The 19,173-nt window shown below is 39.9% G+C and overlaps 10 protein-coding genes across 10 annotated transcripts; 4 read left to right on the top strand and 6 right to left on the bottom strand.

The window, feature by feature from the left end:
- Nucleotides 1–28: 28 nt before the first annotated feature.
- ZYRO0D08954g (uncharacterized protein) lies at nucleotides 29–2,632 on the bottom strand (the record flags this gene model as incomplete). The annotated part of the gene is made up of 1 exon (XM_002496778.1): nucleotides 29–2,632. One exon carries the CDS (start codon nucleotides 2,630–2,632, stop codon nucleotides 29–31), a length of 2,604 nt encoding a protein of 867 aa, XP_002496823.1.
- Nucleotides 2,633–2,976: 344 nt separating this feature from the next.
- SMM1 (tRNA-dihydrouridine(20) synthase (NAD(+))) lies at nucleotides 2,977–4,098 on the top strand (the record flags this gene model as incomplete). The annotated part of the gene is made up of 1 exon (XM_002496777.1): nucleotides 2,977–4,098. The coding sequence occupies one exon, from the start codon at nucleotides 2,977–2,979 to the stop codon at nucleotides 4,096–4,098; it is 1,122 nt and encodes a 373-aa protein (XP_002496822.1).
- Nucleotides 4,099–4,381: 283 nt separating this feature from the next.
- Nucleotides 4,382–11,422, bottom strand: ACC1 (acetyl-CoA carboxylase ACC1; the record flags this gene model as incomplete). The annotated part of the gene is made up of 1 exon (XM_002496776.1): nucleotides 4,382–11,422. One exon carries the CDS (start codon nucleotides 11,420–11,422, stop codon nucleotides 4,382–4,384), a length of 7,041 nt encoding a protein of 2,346 aa, XP_002496821.1.
- Nucleotides 11,423–12,408: 986 nt separating this feature from the next.
- On the top strand, nucleotides 12,409–12,669 carry ZYRO0D08888g (uncharacterized protein; the record flags this gene model as incomplete). The annotated part of the gene is made up of 1 exon (XM_002496775.1): nucleotides 12,409–12,669. The coding sequence occupies one exon, from the start codon at nucleotides 12,409–12,411 to the stop codon at nucleotides 12,667–12,669; it is 261 nt and encodes an 86-aa protein (XP_002496820.1).
- A 76-nt stretch (nucleotides 12,670–12,745) lies between these two features.
- Nucleotides 12,746–13,267, bottom strand: ZYRO0D08866g (uncharacterized protein; the record flags this gene model as incomplete). The annotated part of the gene is made up of 1 exon (XM_002496774.1): nucleotides 12,746–13,267. One exon carries the CDS (start codon nucleotides 13,265–13,267, stop codon nucleotides 12,746–12,748), a length of 522 nt encoding a protein of 173 aa, XP_002496819.1.
- A 368-nt stretch (nucleotides 13,268–13,635) lies between these two features.
- On the top strand, nucleotides 13,636–14,280 carry TIM23 (protein transporter TIM23; the record flags this gene model as incomplete). The annotated part of the gene is made up of 1 exon (XM_002496773.1): nucleotides 13,636–14,280. The coding sequence occupies one exon, from the start codon at nucleotides 13,636–13,638 to the stop codon at nucleotides 14,278–14,280; it is 645 nt and encodes a 214-aa protein (XP_002496818.1).
- A 151-nt stretch (nucleotides 14,281–14,431) lies between these two features.
- Nucleotides 14,432–15,904, bottom strand: RRT12 (Rrt12p; the record flags this gene model as incomplete). The annotated part of the gene is made up of 1 exon (XM_002496772.1): nucleotides 14,432–15,904. The coding sequence occupies one exon, from the start codon at nucleotides 15,902–15,904 to the stop codon at nucleotides 14,432–14,434; it is 1,473 nt and encodes a 490-aa protein (XP_002496817.1).
- Nucleotides 15,905–16,811: 907 nt separating this feature from the next.
- On the top strand, nucleotides 16,812–17,486 carry RCF2 (Rcf2p; the record flags this gene model as incomplete). The annotated part of the gene is made up of 1 exon (XM_002496771.1): nucleotides 16,812–17,486. One exon carries the CDS (start codon nucleotides 16,812–16,814, stop codon nucleotides 17,484–17,486), a length of 675 nt encoding a protein of 224 aa, XP_002496816.1.
- Nucleotides 17,487–17,591: 105 nt separating this feature from the next.
- IMG1 (mitochondrial 54S ribosomal protein bL19m) lies at nucleotides 17,592–18,107 on the bottom strand (the record flags this gene model as incomplete). The annotated part of the gene is made up of 1 exon (XM_002496770.1): nucleotides 17,592–18,107. The coding sequence occupies one exon, from the start codon at nucleotides 18,105–18,107 to the stop codon at nucleotides 17,592–17,594; it is 516 nt and encodes a 171-aa protein (XP_002496815.1).
- Nucleotides 18,108–18,290: 183 nt separating this feature from the next.
- BUD23 (18S rRNA (guanine1575-N7)-methyltransferase) lies at nucleotides 18,291–19,103 on the bottom strand (the record flags this gene model as incomplete). Its single annotated transcript, XM_002496769.1, has 1 exon — nucleotides 18,291–19,103. One exon carries the CDS (start codon nucleotides 19,101–19,103, stop codon nucleotides 18,291–18,293), a length of 813 nt encoding a protein of 270 aa, XP_002496814.1.
- Nucleotides 19,104–19,173: the final 70 nt, after the last annotated feature.

Below are 19,173 nucleotides of genomic sequence, written 5' to 3'. Positions count from 1 at the left end.
TTATTATTTATTATTCTTTTTCCTTCAGTTAGTTTATTGCTTCCACCTCATTTCCACTATAGCAGCTTTCTAATAGATCTCCCAGGATGTTACGACTGCTTCTTGCAGTTCTGTTGCCGTTCTTTTCATAACGGGTATCAATTGCGCTCGGTGAGATGCCAACGTTATTCAATTTTGCAATTAAAGCGTCATTGGAGGGTACGGATGATTTAACAGGTTGCTTGGTAGGTTCCTCAGCTGCATCCACATTGGATTCTTTGGTAGGCTCCATAACTGAACTTGCATTGGATTTTTCGGTAGGTTCTACAACTGAACTCGCATTGGATTCCTCAGTAGGTTCCACAGATGCATTTGCATTGTGTTCCTTGATGGGTTCCTCGGCTAAACTTGCATTGGATTCCTTGGTAGGTTCCGCAACTGAACTTGCATTGGATACCTTGGTAGACTCCACAACTGAACTTGCATTGGATACCTTGGTAGGTTCCACAGATGCATCTGCATTGGATTCCGTGGAAGGTTCCCTAACGGTTTCACTAATGGGTCCTTTTAAAGATTCTTCTGCTGGGTTAGGCAACGGTTTCGATTCTGGTTTAGGCTCAGCTTCTACAAAAGATTCGGGTATTGGTAGATCAACAGGTAAATGTGAAAAATCAGTGGGTACAGACTCCTTGACGGATGGTAATGAATGAGTTGCTGGCTCTCTAATAGTAACCTTTGGTTGTTGCAAACGATGTGGTCTTTCCTTTGGTATTGGCGGATGTTTAGCAGGAGGTGGGATTGCCTTTGGATTCATATTGACATTTTCTTCACATGATAAAACTAACCAGTTGCATTCATCAACTTTTTTAGTCAATTTAATCAAAAGCGTATTTTGAACACGACTCATAAACATTTCGTATTTCCAAGAATTGATGATCCATTCTGTAATATCAGTTTTACCAATTCTAACGGAACTATCTGCAGCCTCAGTACGATCTCTGCGGGATGTGGGGCCCATTGTGGCCGCGGGGGCGCCCAGCGCCAACGTACCTCCCTCTGGCATATGATTATTTTCAAGTACATCCAATAATTCATCGAATCCATTTTGCTCCTTTGCCATTTGTAACCAAGTCGCGACCATATTATCATCACTTACCTTACGAGTATGTGATTTATTACGTTTGGAAGCCCCTTGTAAAAAGTCAGCATCGAATCCATCGTCAAACGTTGTAATATAACGGTTTGATGATTCAGAGAAAAAACTCATAATGACACGTAAAGTTTGCTCTTCGAATTGATCCAAGAATGCGTTTTCAATACGTGAGAACGAAGAACTTGACGCATAAAATCTTTTCTTTGCAGAAGCCGCTTGACTTATCAATGAAGTAAAATCATTACCGTCTGGGTTACCCTTAGGAATTGTTAACGTCAGTGCCTTTGCTGAGCGTGCCTTATAAGGTCTTGGTGGATATTGCTCGATTTGAAATATATCTAGCAAATAGACATCAGTCATCTTACGTTCATGGTTTAATGACCGTATGTACCCGACAAACAGTCTGTGCAGCGCATTACCACGTTGATAATAGGATCTTATAACAGGGGGCGTTTCTTCATTTGCCGGACTACAATAGCTTGGATCCCTAACAAATGCAGTCGCACCTGCCGTGAAGATTAAGTCCATTTGAATACTTTTGTCGAGCATCAATTTATTCTTCTGTAAAAGAATGCATAGTAAAAATTCCAAAAATGCAAATGTGCAAAATGTATAATTTCTGTCAGGTAGAAATTTCGAAAACCTGAAGTGGAACGATTCTGGTGGGAATCCAGTTTGTGATTCCCACTTGGTGAATTTATAGTACGAATCCCATGGTATAATTCCCCTGGGGAATGAACTCCAGATAATTCTTAACGCTACGGTCAGTCTAATTACATTATCTCCGAATGATTCGTTGATCGATTTCTTCAAAGCCTGGTCTTTCAAAGTACAGCCATCGTAGGGAAACAACTTACAGATCAATCTTTTCACCTCTTGAACTTCTTCCTTTGAGAAGTGATGTAAATTCGGTTTAACCACCTGTTGCAAAACTTTCGTATCACCAACGTGTGATATGGACTCCTTAAACGCACTTGTCAAACTTTGTACCACCAACCTAGAAGAACATGGCGTTATACCATCTGGTTTGCTAAAAATGTTGAATTCCTTATCATTGGTATCATAGGCAGCATTGTCGTAAACATAGTGGTTTGGACCACCTAGCATCGTCAAAGAATTCCTCTCACTGTATGGATTTTCTTGTGAATAGTGACGTGTACTCTTGGGAAAGCTCTTACTAGAGGGTACTGGCGAATACGTCAATTCATCCCCTGCCCCAATTGGTGGTGGTCTATAAGCTTGCCTAGGGGACCTGTTATCGGCGAAATGTGACTGATATCCTGGTTGTGAAGTTCCAGGTGCCGAAATGGACCTTTGTTGGTCTATTCCATCGTCATGCCCGTCGTTTCGACTTTTACGGTTGTTACTAGAAGTAGTGGCAGCACTACCACTAGCACTTCTTTTGCTACCGCTTTTAGCCAACTTATCTAACCCATGAGCGCCGCTACTTTTCAATTGACTGGAGCCTGAACGAATCCTAGCCTTAAAATTCTTGAACATATTGTAGCACCAGCAATAATAGCCGTAGTAGCTGTGGTAATGCTTGCACTAGGTACAATGCGACGCATAAACATGCTGATACCTGGGGTACACATTAAAACGTTACTTTACTTATATACGCGACCATGGAGACTAATGTCACAATAGACCAATTCTACATTCTAGACAACTAAAACTGTTTCAGGAAAATGATTGGTTTCAGGACGCGAATTCCTGTTTAGATGCTCATATGCTTCTATCGGATTATTTCAGAAATTTTTCAACATGGAATGCAGCGAGATGAGATGAGATGAGATGAAAAGATAATATCATCGAGAATAGATCACTAGGAAAAACGATACAATATGCTGTCATTTGCTGGTAAATTGGTGCTGGCGCCGATGGTTCGTGCTGGTGAACTACCCACACGAATTTTAGCGATTAGAAACGGTGCAGATTTGGTCTGGGGACCTGAAATTATTGATAAGAAACTGATTCAATGTAAGAGGCATGTAAATGAGAAACTTGGTTGTGTAGATTACTTGGTTGACGGTACAACGTCTCCTGTGTTTAGAACTTGCCCACAGATTGAAAAGGGCAAAATTGTGTTCCAAATTGGTACATCAACTCCATCATTGGCCATTCAGGCAGCGTTGACAGTAATACAAGATGTTGATGGCATTGATATCAATGCAGGTTGCCCTAAGCACTTTTCGATCCATTCTGGTATGGGAGCAGCTCTATTGAGAACTCCTGACAAATTATGCGAAATTCTTTGTGAATTAGTGGAAAAAGTGGGTAGACCATATGGCAAGACAATAAGTGTAAAGATTAGGCTCTTAGACAACAGGGAAGATACCTTGCAACTAATTAACAGACTATGTCAAACTGGTATTTCACATTTAACGGTTCATTGTAGAACTACACCGATGAGAAACAGAGAACAACCAATCAGAGGTTATATCAAAGAGATTTACGAGGTTTGCCAAACAAACGGTGTAACGTTAATCATAAATGGGGGTATTAAAAGTAGATCACATTTCCAAGAGATACAAAGGGATCTAGAATTACCGAAGGAGATCGGTGGTATGATGGCAGATTGTGCAGAACAGAACCCTACAGTGTTCTTAGATTCACCAATTGAATGGTTTGATGTGGTTAAGCAATATGTGAGAATAGCTAACGATTACGATAATAACTTGGGGAATACCAAATATATGATTTCGAGAATTGTACCGGGCAAATCGAAGTTTTACCAATTTTTTGCGCGTTGTAAAACATTTCAAGAGATCGAACACGTACTGGGTCTATTAGGACCCAAAGGCGACCCACTTGGGGATCCACTACCGTTTATTGAAAACTGTAGACAACAAGAAAAATTGGCCAAACAAAGGACCAATGAATTAAAATCTAAACAAAGACAGGCAGAAAAGAGGCAATCGTTGGAACAGGAGGGCGTACAAGAATCGAAGAAAATTAAAACTTAAAATACATATACATATACAAAAAATACTGCATTTTTATTCTTATAAATATCTCTTAATTTTAATTTAAAATTTAAGTTTAATTCAACTATGTTACATTTACTTTATCTTAGAGAAAAAGAGCAAAGACAACTTACAATGGGGAAAACAACAACGAAACCCTGCTGCAGTTACCAGCGACTCTTATCCCAATTTATCATTTTTTTTTCTTATCTTATCTTTTCTTTTCTTTTCTTAACCACGCTTTTCTCATATGCAATTAATTCACAAGTACTATTAGTCTTTCTTATTTCAAGCTTTTGATGATCTTCTCCTTATCCTCAGCGGACATCATCTTCAACACTTCGGAGAGACCAGTTATAACATTATCGTGGTCACTTCTCAAAGATTTAGCCAGGCTTTGAGCAAAGGATTCTAGTTTCAAAGCCTTCAAATGTTCATCTAACAATTGGAAGTTTTCTTCAATCCAAGAGGCCACTTGTCTATCATTTTCATGGTCAACAGATGCTGGGTACCAAGATCTCAATCTGGCGATCTTTTCCAACCTGGAAGCAAGTGGTAATTCAACATCCAATCTTCTCATCAAATATTCCTCGTTCAATCTACGTCTCAATCTCCAGAAGAAGAAACGACGAGAATTAACCCATTGTAATTCTTTTCTAATCACACCCTTAGCCAACATACGGTCAGATCTGTCGTGTAAGTCGGCAAATTGGACACTGATGGAACTGTAGATTGGTAACAACTGTTTCTCACGGATGGACAATTTCTTGGAAATTTCTTGATGTTCTTCTGGGCTCAAAGATGCATCAGATAATTTCTCCTTCAATGATCTGTAGGTGTCATCCAATCTAGACATAGTGGCCAACAACTTCTCTCTACGGTATTTGACACCAACCATACCAGCTGGTTCCAAAACACCTGCTCTAGATTCTTTATCGGCATACATTTCCATGTGTTCCTTGTTGATCGATGGATCAACAACAACCCAGGAACCACCTCTCAATTCACCTGTTGGAGGAATGTAAATCATAATAGGTTGCTTGTAATCGACAAGAGCATCGACGATAAAGGAACCATATTTCAAGACCTCGTTGTACATGTCTCTTTGACCACCAGAGAAACCTCTCCAGTTAGCTAAGATCATTAAAGGCAATTGTTCACCATGGTTGAAATCACGGATAGCTTGAGCAGTCTTGAAAGCAGAATTAGGGTACCACACTTGTCCAGCTTCTTGAGACACAGATTCAGTAGAATCTGGGTTAGCAGGATCTGCAGGGGTCAAGTTTTGCATGGTTCTAATTTCGACACCAATGACACCCATTGGAATACCACCTAGACGAGCTCTACCAACAACAACACCTTTAGCCCAGCCAGAAAGTGTTTCCATAAAGGAGTCCTTGTCGAACAAACCTCTTTCGAATCCTTCAGGAGAATCACGACCGGCAATTAACCATCTCACGTCGTAAGTTTCCTCCTTAGGTGGGAAGTATTCCACCTCTCTATCCCATTTATCTTCAGTCTCCAAGATTGGTACTGGCATGTTACGCTTAGCTGGAATGTAGGACAACCATGCTAGAATCTTTTCAATAGCAGCCAAATCATCAGAAGCGGTCAAATGAGAAACACCATTGTTGTACATAATTTGAGTACCACCGAGTTGCAAGTTAGAAGTGTAGACTTCTCTACCTAACACCTTATTGATGGCTGGTGCACCAGTCAAGATGATAGGTTGACCTTCCACTTGAATAGCTCTTTGACCCAATCTAACCAAGTAAGCACCAATACCGACGGATCTACAAGTAACCAAAGTAATGGTGAAGATATCTTGGTAGGCCTTTGAAGTGGCACCAGCAATTAAACCAGAACCTCTCAAACATTCCACACCTAAACCTTCATCGACACCAATGATAGCCTTGATTAAATGTCTTTCTTCACCGTTTTCGACAACACGTTCAGTAACAACGCTATGGTCCTTACCGTATTTCTTTAGTTCTCTTAAACCTTCAGATGTCAAGTACAAGTAATCAAATCCCTTTGTAGAATCCTTAGGATCCTTCCATGCAACTTGGAATAATGGGACCAATTCTTCAGCAATACCGATTCTAGCACCAGAGTTGGCAGACAAGTAGATTCTAGGAATACCGCGCTTTCTGGCGTATTCAGTAACCTTATTGAAGAATTCATCTTCTTGAGGTCCGAAAGAACCAACCTTGAAAGTGATATCGTTGGAGACAATCACAAATTGACGACCACGAGGGTACTCTGGTGTCTTGGCGGTAATTTTGAAAGCAACCATACCGATAGTGTTAGCACCTGGTTCACGGTCAACTTCAGTCAGTTCACCATTTTCATCTTCAATCAATTCATTGGCAATGAAGAAATTATCGTTCAACTTAGTCTTTGGAGAGAATTTTTGCCATTGTGAGACAAGGGCTTGATGGAATAGTTCAGGGAAATCATACACATAAGTTGTGCCCATCAAGTGTGCCTTGTAACGTTTTGGTTGCAACCATTCCTTTACAGGGTATGGTGTGGCAATAGGTCTTAAATGCATGGATCCTGGTTTACCCAAGGATTTAAAGACCCAATCACCGTTCGCATTCTTAACTTCGGTGTATAACTCAGTCTTAACAACATAACCAGAGACATTGTTGATTAATGCACGTAGAGGAACTGGTGCGCCAGTTTCGGGATCCTTAATAATGATACGGATCTCAGCAGAGGCAACACGCAATCTCAATAATCTCTTACCAAATCTTTGCAAGAATCCTCCAAAGGCAGCTTCCACATCTTCAGGAGAAACGTCAAATACGGCAGAGAAGTTGATAAAGATGTGGTTCAAGTCAGAGTTAGAAGTATCAATAATTTCCAAGTTGTCCAAGATGTCACTCATCAATCTATTGGCTTCAGAGGTCAAATATTCTTGGATAGAAATGTCATCACGGATACGACCGGTTCTAATGATACCTCTAGTGAAGAATCTCTTATCCAAAGGAGTACTCTTACCAACAGCTTCATAAACGTGAATATTTCTGTTTTCAGTAAAGATTGGCTTGATGTTGAAGTTGGACATTCTTCCCAATTCCAATTGGTAAGCCAAGGCAGGTTCAATGTGACGAATGGTCTTATCTTCCTCATAAGCAGGTCCCTTGAAAGTGTAATACTTTGGATAAGAACCATCACTGTAACCAAAGATAAATGTAATACGACGGATAGCAGAGGAGATCAATTCTTGCTTGTTGGAATCTAAAATTTCTCTCAATCTGCTCAAGACATCGGCTTCAGATTCAAAGCCATCAGTGGATTGAACGTAAACGTTAGTCACATTACTCAAAGATGAAGAGCTAACAGATCTGTCAGGAACAGGACCAGCAGCTGCTGCAGAAGAAGATGTGTTAGGGATTGTTTCCAAACTTTGGGCAAGAGAATCATCCACATCGTCCAAGTGTTCGGCAGACACCAAGATACCAGTTCTTAGTGGAGAATTTTCAGGATCAGCCACGTAGGTCAAATCAGAGACAGAGATAGCCCTGTTCATACCGAATTTAGTTTTAATTTGTGGAATAGAGGTGAAAGCTGCAGATGGCATTTGGAATTTCCATTTGCAGATTGGTGTAGTAGTACCTTCACAAACTTTGACCTCACCAATGGTATAAGCTCTGTAAGCATGACGAACGTAAACTTGAGCTGCAGCAGCTGCCACAGCAGGATCTGGGTAGCTCAAGAATGGAGTCAAAACATCAAAAACCACATAGTTGGAATCAATCAAGTCCTTTAAGACTTCCATATCAGGTTCTGAACGTTTTGGATTGGTTGCGCCATAAGTAGGTCTAACCACAGATGATTTCAAAATGTGTTCCACTTGTTCAGATCTTTCCTTAACAGATGGTAGAGCACCTTGGATTAGAATTTCTCTAGCTTGCAAGGCAACCCTAGCAGTAGCCTTTGATTCCAATTCCACAATGTGTTTTAAAGGACCTGAGATAATGGAAGCCACCTGGGAAGACATCTTACACAAAGGTTGGTAGTGTCTCAAAATGGCTAAAATCAAGTTGTTCTTAGCGGCGACCTTAGCGTGAGATAGAACGATGACCACCACTTTTTCCAAATTGTCGGAATATTCATCTCTCAATTTCAAGATAACGTTGTCCTCGGTGGTAGAACTAAACAGTTTTTCCACGTTGTAATACTCTTCCAAGAATTTCACAAAAACAGAGTGTTCATGGGCTTCTAAACCGTTGGCATAACGGCGAGTGACATCCAATAATGGTTCCACCACAGGTGTCAACGAAGGATCAGAATCAGGTTGTTTTGTTGCACTTTCCAATAGTTTATTCAATTGTCTAGCAGGGAAAAGGGCATTTCTCTTGGAGGAACGGTCCACCAATTGACTCAATTGTTCATTCAACTTTGGTGGTAATCTAGAATGCAATGCGGAGATTTGCATGGACCATTCAGAGTAAGGTAATTGAGGATCTCTTAGAACTTTGATTAACTCTTGCAAAGATGGATTCATAATTACTTGGTTATCATACCCATTCAAAATGTTTTGTAAAGTAGTCTCTAATGATCTGAACTTATAAGCTGGCTTAGTACCTTCAATTATAGGAGCACCGAAGTCTGGTAACATACCTTCAAAAGGTAATGCGTGTTTAACCTTGGATGGATCATCTAAACTTAAAATGGCAATAATGTCACCAGCAGCGATGGTGGAACCTGGTTGCTTTAATAATTGTACCACACCGCTCTCTTGTGCCACTAGCGGCATTTGCATCTTCATGACTTCCACTTCAGCGTAGGTTTGGCCACCATCGATGTGGTCACCGTTATCCACCAAAAATTTAACCAATTTACCAGGGGATGGAGTACGTAGCTGAGTTGGATCATCTTCTGCTTCTAATAAAGTAGTCATAGAATCCACAGACAATCTGGTAGCACTAACTTCATCCTTCCAGTAAATCGTATGTGATTTACCGCCAATGGCAATCAAAAGACCACCATCAGACAGTTTACGTATACGAACTTCACATTTGGATCCATTGATGAAAAGTGTATAACGGTCGTCTGCAGATTTGGCCACTGTAAACTTGTAACGTTTACCTTCATGAATGAATTCCACTGGATACATGGTTTGCAACAGGGATTTACTAGGCACTTGACCCTTTTTCAAAGAATTGATATAATTTTGACGAGCAGCTTCAGATGCAATGAATGCCTTTGTTGCGGCACCACAAATAACTGCTAAAGTTGGGTCCGGCTTTTCGGCGGTCATCTTTTGAGAGATCAAATCGTCTAACCAACCTGTAGTAATTGTATTTTTCTCAAAATCTTCGGTTTCTAAAAGTTTAATTAAATATTCCACTGTCGTTCTGAAATCACCTCTAATGGATAATTCCTTCAATGCTACAACCATATGCTTTCTAGATGCTTGTCTATTTTCACCAAAGGCAAAGATGTGACCAAATTGGGAATCTGAAAAGGAATGAATACCACCATTGTTACCCACGGAGAAATACCCCCAAACGTTAGAAGATGATCTAAAATTTAGTTCGTGAAGTGACCCACCGGATGGTTTAAAACCTTCGTTTGGATCTTCAGATGTAATACGACATGCAGTACAATGACCCTTTGGCGTTGGCTTTCTCTGTGTGGTGGAAGATTCTTCGTTTGCAAATTCAAAATCGATCTTTGTCGATTGTTGAGGGTGCATACCGTAGAGCATTCTAATGTCTCTTATTCTATGCATGGGGATACCCATTGCAATTTGTAATTGAGCTGCCGGTAAGTTGACACCACTAACCATTTCTGTAGTTGGATGTTCCACTTGTAAGCGAGGATTTAATTCTAAGAAATAGAATTGATCATCATCATGAGAATAAAGATACTCCACTGTACCTGCAGAAACGTAACCGACTAATTTACCCAATCTGACAGCAGCTTTCTCCATCTCCTTAAAGGTATCAGGTTTGGCAATGGTAACTGGTGCCTCTTCAATAATCTTTTGATGACGTCTTTGTACGGAACAATCACGACCAAATAATGAAACATTTGCACCGTATTGATCGGCTAATAATTGAACTTCCAAATGGCGGGCTCTACCTGCTAATTTCATAATAAAGATGGGGGAACCTGGAATTTCATTGGCTGCTTGGTTGTATAACGGTATGAAATCTTCTGCACGATGTACTTGTCTAATACCTTTACCACCACCACCTTCTGAGGCCTTTACCATGACTGGGAATCCAATCTTCTTAGCACGTTCTAACCCATCTTCCGCGGATGTAGAACAACCTTGCTTATAAATTTCATCATCAACGCACACTAAACCTGATTCATAATCAATACGAACTTTATCAACACCTGTACCTGACCAAGGAATACATGGAACCTTTGCGTGCTGGGCGACAATGGTTGATGAAATTTTGTCACCTAAAGATCTCATGGCGTTACCTGGTGGACCGATGAAAAGAATTTTACGTTTAGAATTTGCAAGCGTCTCAGGTAAATCTGGATTTTCACTTGCATGACCCCAACCAGCCCATACTGCGTCAACGTCAGCTCTTTCTGCAATTTCAACGATAAGATCCACATTGGCATAGTTGTTGTTGTTTGTACCACCTGGAACTTCTACGTATTGCTCAGCCATACGAATATACTCTGCATTGGCCTCTAAATCTTCTGGGGTTGCCATTGCAACAAATTGAACAGCTCTATCGTCACCAAATGTTTCGTAAGCCCATTTCCTTACAGATCTGATTTCTTTAACAGCTGCAATACCATTGTTTGCAATTAGAATCTTTGAAATGACGGTATGACCACCATGGTTTCTAACGAAATCTTTAAGTGGACTCTCTTCCGCTTTATCTACGGTCCTGTAACCTATAAAACTTGCTGGTAATTTTGCATGTTCTTTTGCATAATCCGCTATTTCTTCAACTCCCACTTTTGAACTAACTTCAAAAAGGCTCTCCTCACTCATCTTCAATTGAGTTCTATTAAAATGAAAACAACGGGTTAAACGCAGGCGTGGTAAACTGCTCACAAAATTGAATCGTATTTGTCTAAAGAGGCTAGAAATCGTCTTGATGTTAGTATTACTGCCACTACAATCTGAATCCAATCTTTTTGTTGTTTGGTTTTTTTTATTCTTATTTTTTTCTCTTGTATAATATTGTTGGATTGAGATAGGAAACGTTGTTGGATTGTCGAAAAGAGAGAAGACAAAAACGAACGAAAAAAAAAAGGTAGACAGACAAACGAACAGACAAGCCGAGCGAGCAAAGGAAACAGCGGGCCGAAGATCAATCGAACCAAAAAAATACATTTTTCATATTACAGATCCTATATCTGATGCCATGGCATCCTTCCCATTCCTTGATAATCGTATATGCCATCCGGTAGAATGTCCCTCGCAACCCTGATAGCTTGTCAACCCTACATGAAAAACACGAAAATGAAACAGAAAAATAAAATAAAATGAAATAAAAGAAAGATAAACAAGCTTTTGCCAGTTTATCTTGTCAATGCCATTCTCAATAACTCGTCAACAATTTTCCCTCTCTTATTTTATTACCCCCCTATACATACCCTTGATTGTGATGGTTTGTTTGGAGTCTTGGTTGCCGCCGAGTAGCAGTGGACCCACCTCCTTTATATACTCTCGTCGCGCAGTGAACGAAGAAACCGCCAACAAAAAAATTGTTGAAAAAAAATCGTGATGTAAGGCGTTCGTAACGCGTAACGGAAGCAGAAGGAAAACCAATGAAATAACTGTGGGTAATCACATATTAAAAGGGAGAAGAATGCTGCAGGGTAGAATACGGGTGATGATCTATGAATAAACATACTTAAATCTCTGGGTATCCCGCGTACATAGTTATTGGTTTAAATGCTTTACATCGAACGTATCATATGATGTGCGGGTAACATATCTATCGGCGGCTAATAGGGCATATGATTATCACATGATCTAACTCCTTGGATCCTGTATATCATCAAGGATAAAAAGGTGCACTATTAACGATGAATCTGGGGGGGATGCCGTTTACATTCTGAAGCTTTGCCCTTCTGCCTCTACCATCAATTATCTGATGTACCCCCCCTCTCTCCCGTCTGGTGTACGGTTAATCGGTAACTCGGTTTTTGATTATCGGGTAACGGAATATACCGCCCTAAAACTTACTCAGGGACACATTAAAAGCATAGTACCCTTAAAATAGCAAATCACTTAAGCCACTTTTGACATTAATTATAATAAGGATTCTTTTCACTGCTACTGAACACTAAAAACTCCAGTATTAAGAAACCACAATGTCAATTAGAAGTGAATCATTCAATACAACAACAATGCCAACTGATGCAAATGAAGAAGAATCTCAATCAACTTTATCCTGGCTCTTTGGTAGTATTGTTTCCGGCGTTAAAAGCTTCAATGATACGCTGACGGATTTTGTCAAGACTATTGATGTCGTGGACGCTGATACCGATACTGACGCGGAGGAGGATGATGATTCAAACGATGCTCCTAGTTCTACGAAGAAGCAAGAAAATCTGGTACAACCACATACCTAAGAATTGAGGATGTTTAATGTGCTTATGTATGGAATGGATATATGAATCTTTTTTTTTTTTATCATTTGTTTTTTATTCACGTATGTATGATCGCCTGGTATGCTCTATAAAGCTTTTTTAATGCGGTCAATCCTGGTTCAGTCTGATCTTGCTCTTCTACTTCCTGCTTCTCGTCTTCGCTGTGCAATTGATAATCCATTTCAGCGCATATAGTATCATCTTCATCATTGTCGTAGTCGGAATCGCTGAAAATGCGTTCACCCTCTGGTTGGTTACGGCGTCTCGCAGACTCCCAAAACCTCATCCTACCATTACACTTGGCCGCGTAGGATCTATAAGATTGAATTTGTACATCTAGCGCGCTGTGAGATGTTTCCTGTGACACAATTGGTGATGGGGAAGGCACCATTGCCCATTCTTCATTATTCTCCTGTTCAGGATACTGCCATTGAGGCAGGAATATTTTAGTAGCCTCCAATCTTTGCAGTTCTGTAGAGAACAGATCAAACGAAACGTGCAAATGACGATGAGCTCTCTGTAGTCTGGCGGCTTCCGTCGGGTCAATAACCAATATTGGTTGTGGCGCTTGCATTTGCATCTTGTCAATTTTTTCTGCAAGGTACTTCAGAAATTCAAGGTAATTCTACTGAGTATAGTCATGATAAATGATAGATTGATTCCAGTAGCTTTGACACTTTATATATTTTATGCATTTCATCGAGTTTCTTCTATCTTGGTTTCTTATTTACTGACGCTGACACTTCGAAACTGTAAATCGCTACTTCTGATCATAAAATACGAGCGGTTGACAAATTTTTATTTTTTTTTTTTTTTTTTCCGGTGGTGAAATTTTGAATCCAGTTTCGCCCAATATGACAAAAGTTGCAGAGTTTTGAGCACAAGGTGGTAGTGTTAGCGACCAAAGTATAACATACTATAACCAAAAGCGTTTACCTTTTTGTCGAGATGGGTTGGTTCAGTAGATCAGAGCCTCAAGAGCAGAAGAATTCACAAGAGCAAGATTCAAATTTGGAGCAGACTCTAGGGTTTGACCCATCTCAATTGACCAATGTTTCGAACGTCATTCAAACACCTGGTGCCCTTGATGTGAACAAATTGCATCCCCTAGCGGGACTAGACAAAGGTGTTGAATTTTTAGATCTAGAGGAAGAACAACTGTCAACAATGGAAGGTTCCCAAGGTTTGATTCCTTCACGTGGTTGGGGTGACGATCTTTGTTACGGTACTGGTGCTGTATATCTAATTGGATTGGGATCTGGTGGTGCATATGGTTTTTTTGAAGGTTTAAGAAATATTCCACCAAATAGTCCGGGGAAACTACAGTTGAACACCGTGCTTAATCATGTAACTAGAAGAGGTCCATTCCTTGGTAACAATATGGGTGTTTTAGCAATGATGTACAATTTGATCAATTCCTCCATTGACTCCTATAGAGGTAAGCATGATACTGTCGGATCGATTGGTGCTGGTGCAATCACTGGTGCCATCTTCAGATCATCTAGAGGTTTAAAACCAATGGGATATGCGTCTGCAATGATGGCAGGTGCCGCAGGTAGTTGGAGTTTGGTTAAAAAATCGCTTCTAAATTAAGCGTGTATTATTACTACTATTATCTTTATATAGATCTTTTTTCTCCTTTCTCCTTCGCCTTCCTTCCCTGATGACGATTAATGCACTTGTACATATAGATTATTATATCATATCAGTTTTTCCTTCTTTAAAGAATTAAAGATCAATTTTTTTAATTTTCTTCTCCAGGTGATAGAATCTTCCTCTTTGTCAAATCGATCGTACCCATTGGTAACGGTGAATCATCTTTAAAATTGATGATATCAAATTTGCCATCTTTATTATTAACTTCTAATGGAGGTGGTTGATAATTTTGTAACTCTTGTACTAATGATTCCAAATCGACAATTGGATAGACAGCATCATCATATTCATCATCTTCTCTTTCCATACCATTAAATGCAATTCTATTTGGTGTACCAGGTTTGAAAAACAATGTACGCCTTTGTAGAAGGTCATGAGTAGCTAATTCCACAAGCTTAGCCTTAATATTTTCTGGTTCAACGCCTTTATCCAATAATATAGCAACAAGTCCAGTAACACTTGGTGAAGCCATCGAAGTACCTGAAAATGCAATTGGTTTATGAGGTGGGAATGCAGACAATGATTTAACTTTGACGCCTGATGCAAAAATATCAACACATGGACCCCAATTACTAAATTTTGCAATTGTATCTGTACGATCATCAAAGGCGCCTACAGTAATAGCCTCAGGTGCAGAGGCAGGGCTATTCCAACATGCATTAATATTAGAATTACCTGCTGCAACTACAATAATGAGGCCTGCTTCATGAGCAGCTTTAATTGCTTGATTTATTACACTGTTTCTGACGGCACCCAATGAAAGATTGGCAACGCAACCCTTTTTGCCCGATGATTTACAATGATTCACGGCAAATTCAACAGCGCTAATTACTGTTGTTAAATTGCCTTGGCCTCTATTGTTCAAAGCTTTAACCTCAATTAAATTCACCTTTTTAGCAACACCAAAGTTGCTCGATCCCACAATGCCAGCAACGTGAGTTCCATGTCCATTACGATCACCAGGACCTTCCCCTGTAAAGTCTCGGCCGAATATGGCACGTCCACAGAAGTCCTTATGTTCTTTATAGATTCCAGTATCAATAATATATGCATTGATATTTCTACCCTTGTGCCATTTATAATAGTAATAATTGAAACTCTCTTCGTATCTTAATTCATCATCGAATTCGTAAGGTAATGGCGCTCTTCTTGACAGCCGTGCGAGATGGCGCGGCGCTTCCCCTTGCACTTTAACCTTGAAGGGATTAAACCCGTCTTCATCATCAAGATTATCGCCATGATAATTTTGTTGGAGTTCCTGTACACCTAGCACATCATCAAATGCCTTGAATTGAATATTAGGAACTAAGTCAGCCACAAGTGGATTATTGCGAATTTTTTCCACTACATCTTGGGAGATATCAACTGTAATACCTCTAAATGATCCAAATGAGAAAGTATGTGAAATTTTGTTGTGGAAAAACTCCTTAAAATTTTTTGTGTGATCTTTGGCAGAATTCATGAAAAATTGGAACCCATCAGGGCTCTTGAATCTTATCAAATATTCTTCAGCGCTGGCGGAACCTATCAAAAGTGACAATAATACCGATGAAAACCTCATAATAATAGTAATAATAATTTCGCTTACTGCTCTCGAATTCTTCCTATGCTACTTTATTAATAAGAGGTAAAAAAGAAGGGCAAATGATTATTCTGGGGATTTAAAGAGAAATATTATTATTTTCTTATTTGAATTACTGACGCAGACATTTGTGTCGTTGTCGCTTAGCCGTTCCGACCGACCAATCGGAAGGCAGCGCTTCGTCTTGGCGGACCACAGCTGTGGTTGATTAGCATAAAACCGATATACAAATAGCTCAAGCTCGGAGCTGACGCTTCAAGAGCAAAGAAATCGATTTTGATTTTACGTTTGCAAAACCCTAGAGACTGGCTGAATAGTTTAGCAATTGTCTTGGACAGTTCTGTTTCAAAATCTGAGATTCAGTTCTAATGCATTTCATGATGACTTTGTACTTCTACGCGATCATCGTATATAAACTCGTATAGAATAATAGATCGTATATGCACAAATAGTGGGTTGGTGACTCTCAATACAGGCTCAACTGACGCAACAGAAAATCCTTGCATTTCAAGTCCCAGTGTAACGGGCATAGCTTCATTAGGTAACTCCAGCCTACATAGAGTGTTTCTCATAGAGACAAGAACCCTGATTTCATGACAATCAGTGGCGTATATCGGAATAGACAGGAAGTCGGATGGGTTAAATTTGGTTGTTACCTGTTACTACCTATTTGGAGTTTGTTTGCCGTTAATTCACTCCATTCCTCTTTTTATATTATCGCCAAGTTACGGTATGGGTTTGAAAAATTATATATAAGAGCATCGTTTAGCTTCCGACAGACTTGGGATTAAGGAGAGTACTTTTTTTGTTGCAGAAGAAGATACGAAGATACGAGTAAGTAATCAATACTAGCTTGAGGTCAAGTTACTAGTAATAATATCACAGCATGAAGATTCTATCCAAGGAAGAGATTGAAGCCCACAAGTACCATACAATCGCTGGTGGTGTCAAGGGTGCTATTGCAGGGTTTGCCATTGCAGGTGCCGTATGGAAGTTTGCCCCCATCAGATACCCCAGATTTCAACCAAGAAGATGGCCTTGGTCCATCAAGACAGCTTTCTGGATTTCACCACCAACCCTTATGACTGCGATCTGCGCTGAAGAAGCATCGAATAAATTCGATTCTATGATGTATAGTAGTGGTGGTGAATCTGCTGATGCCTTGGAAGAACACAGGAAATGGAAAGAGATGTCAATGAAGCAAAAATTAGTGGAAGGTTTATCCAATAACAAGTACAAAATTATCGTTGGTGCATGGGCAGCTTCTATGTACGGATCATGGGTAGTCGTTGACAAGGATCCTATTATGACCAAAGCTCAAAAGGCGGTTCAAGCAAGAATGTACGCTCAATTTATCACGGTCGGTCTTTTACTAGCATCTATGGGGTTGAGTATGTACGAAAGAAAATTGCATCCAAACAAGGAACAAGTAAGGGAGAAACAGCGCTGGGACAGACTTCTAGCCGATGTCGAAGCCGAAGAAAAGACTTCTCACGATGGTGTTGCGGGCTTTAGGGATAACAGCCAAAGAGTCAACTCCAAGATTTTCAAATACGAGTAAGATACGAAATAAGAATATAAGAATGTTGTAATGTCAAATTTTGTTTATTTTCCACTCTAGATACGTTATATACAAGGGTTATTGAGTTATTTGGAGTTAGTTCTCTTATTTTCTCTTCCTTAGACCTGCTTCTAGATCGCCAACGTCCAACTTGGTGCCTCTAATGTAGTAGTGTCTATTACGTTGTCTCTTGCCATCGGTCTTCTTCAACAGATCAATTCTTTCTATTAAGGGTGAGAAAACTGGGACTCTCATCTCTACAGCCGTCTTGGAAATTTGATTTCTCAATAGCAGGGATGAATCTTGTACCAATTCCTTACGATTGACGCTAAGCACGTAACCGACGAAATTATCATGCGAACACTTGGATTGATCATAAACCACACGAACCACGTCACCAGCTCTTAGACTTTGACGTGAGTTCTTAGATACTAATTGACGTTTCCAGCCCTGTGGGTCTAAACTTTTTAGATTCACATCTGTTAAAGTCTGTAAAAGGTTGGGTTTTTGTCTTTGTTCCACAGGAGGATAAACCGGAATCACCTTTCTTGTGGTAGTAGGGATTTGGTAGGAGCGTACCTGCGATATCAAACCAACTCTAAGTCTTGGAAAAGAATACATGTCGATAGTTGGGATCTTTTATTTTGTATCTTGGGTAGTCTGATAGCTTAGCCATGGGTAGTTCTATGAATTTTTCAAATTGATGTTGAAATTAACATGCACGTACTACATGACAAGAATAAACCTATTTTATCAGTATATATTTATATATATAAGTAAACCCATAGTGATATCTTTAAATCGTTAAAATCTTGGCCTTCTCTTTCTACCAGTAAATTTGGAATCATGGGTGACTTGGCGACCTCTACGTTTCATTAGTTCCTTCTTTCTCATCACGTAGTTCTTTGTAGACTCTCTTTCGTTCTTCTTACGTCTTGCATTGCTGATCTTCTCCTGTTCATCCATAGTGACACCTTCTAAGTTAACCTGTTGATCTTGTACACTAGGTGCGCCTGACGTTAGGACGAGGTAGTACTTCTTATTCTTCTTCGACTCTGGATCATCAATGACAAGACCACCACTGAATCCTGCTAATTTGGCTGCATGTTGAATTTGTTCGACATGATCATCATCCTTGGGATAGAACTGTGCAACGAACTTACCACCTTTTTTCAATGAGGCAAATAATCCGTTGAAAAATCTCATCAGTCGTTTCTGAGGCTCATGGTATTTGGTATCTGCATAACAAAGCCACTGGATTGCACTAATACTGATAGCTGCATCGAATGTACCTGCACGGAACGGCACACCTTGACCCATATCTTGCATCATTAAATCACCTTCTACCTCTCTTGTTAATCCCGTAGCCAACATGCTAGGCGAAATATCTAATCCACACCAGACGTGACCATACTCTTCCGTGAGAATCTCTCCACTAAGACCAGAACCACAGCCGACATCTAACACAAACGAGTTGGGTGGGATGTTCAATAGTTCTAATGCACGCAATGTCATCTTGGCCTGTATATGCTGCACACGAGTAGATGTGGTATACTTATTGGATTCATTGTCATTGTAGAACACCTCTGGTGGTGCCAACTCTTCAGGACGTGACATAATGGAGAGATGGATCCTCTTTTTACCTGTCTTTGTTCCTCTCTTCTTCTGTATGTAAAGAATTAAATCA

This window comes from Zygosaccharomyces rouxii (assembly GCF_000026365.1).
Source record: "Zygosaccharomyces rouxii strain CBS732 chromosome D complete sequence".
Classification (NCBI taxonomy): domain Eukaryota; kingdom Fungi; phylum Ascomycota; class Saccharomycetes; order Saccharomycetales; family Saccharomycetaceae; genus Zygosaccharomyces; species Zygosaccharomyces rouxii.
The sequence above is the reverse complement of the archived record's forward strand: the minus strand, read 5'-3'. Positions and strand labels throughout refer to the sequence as shown.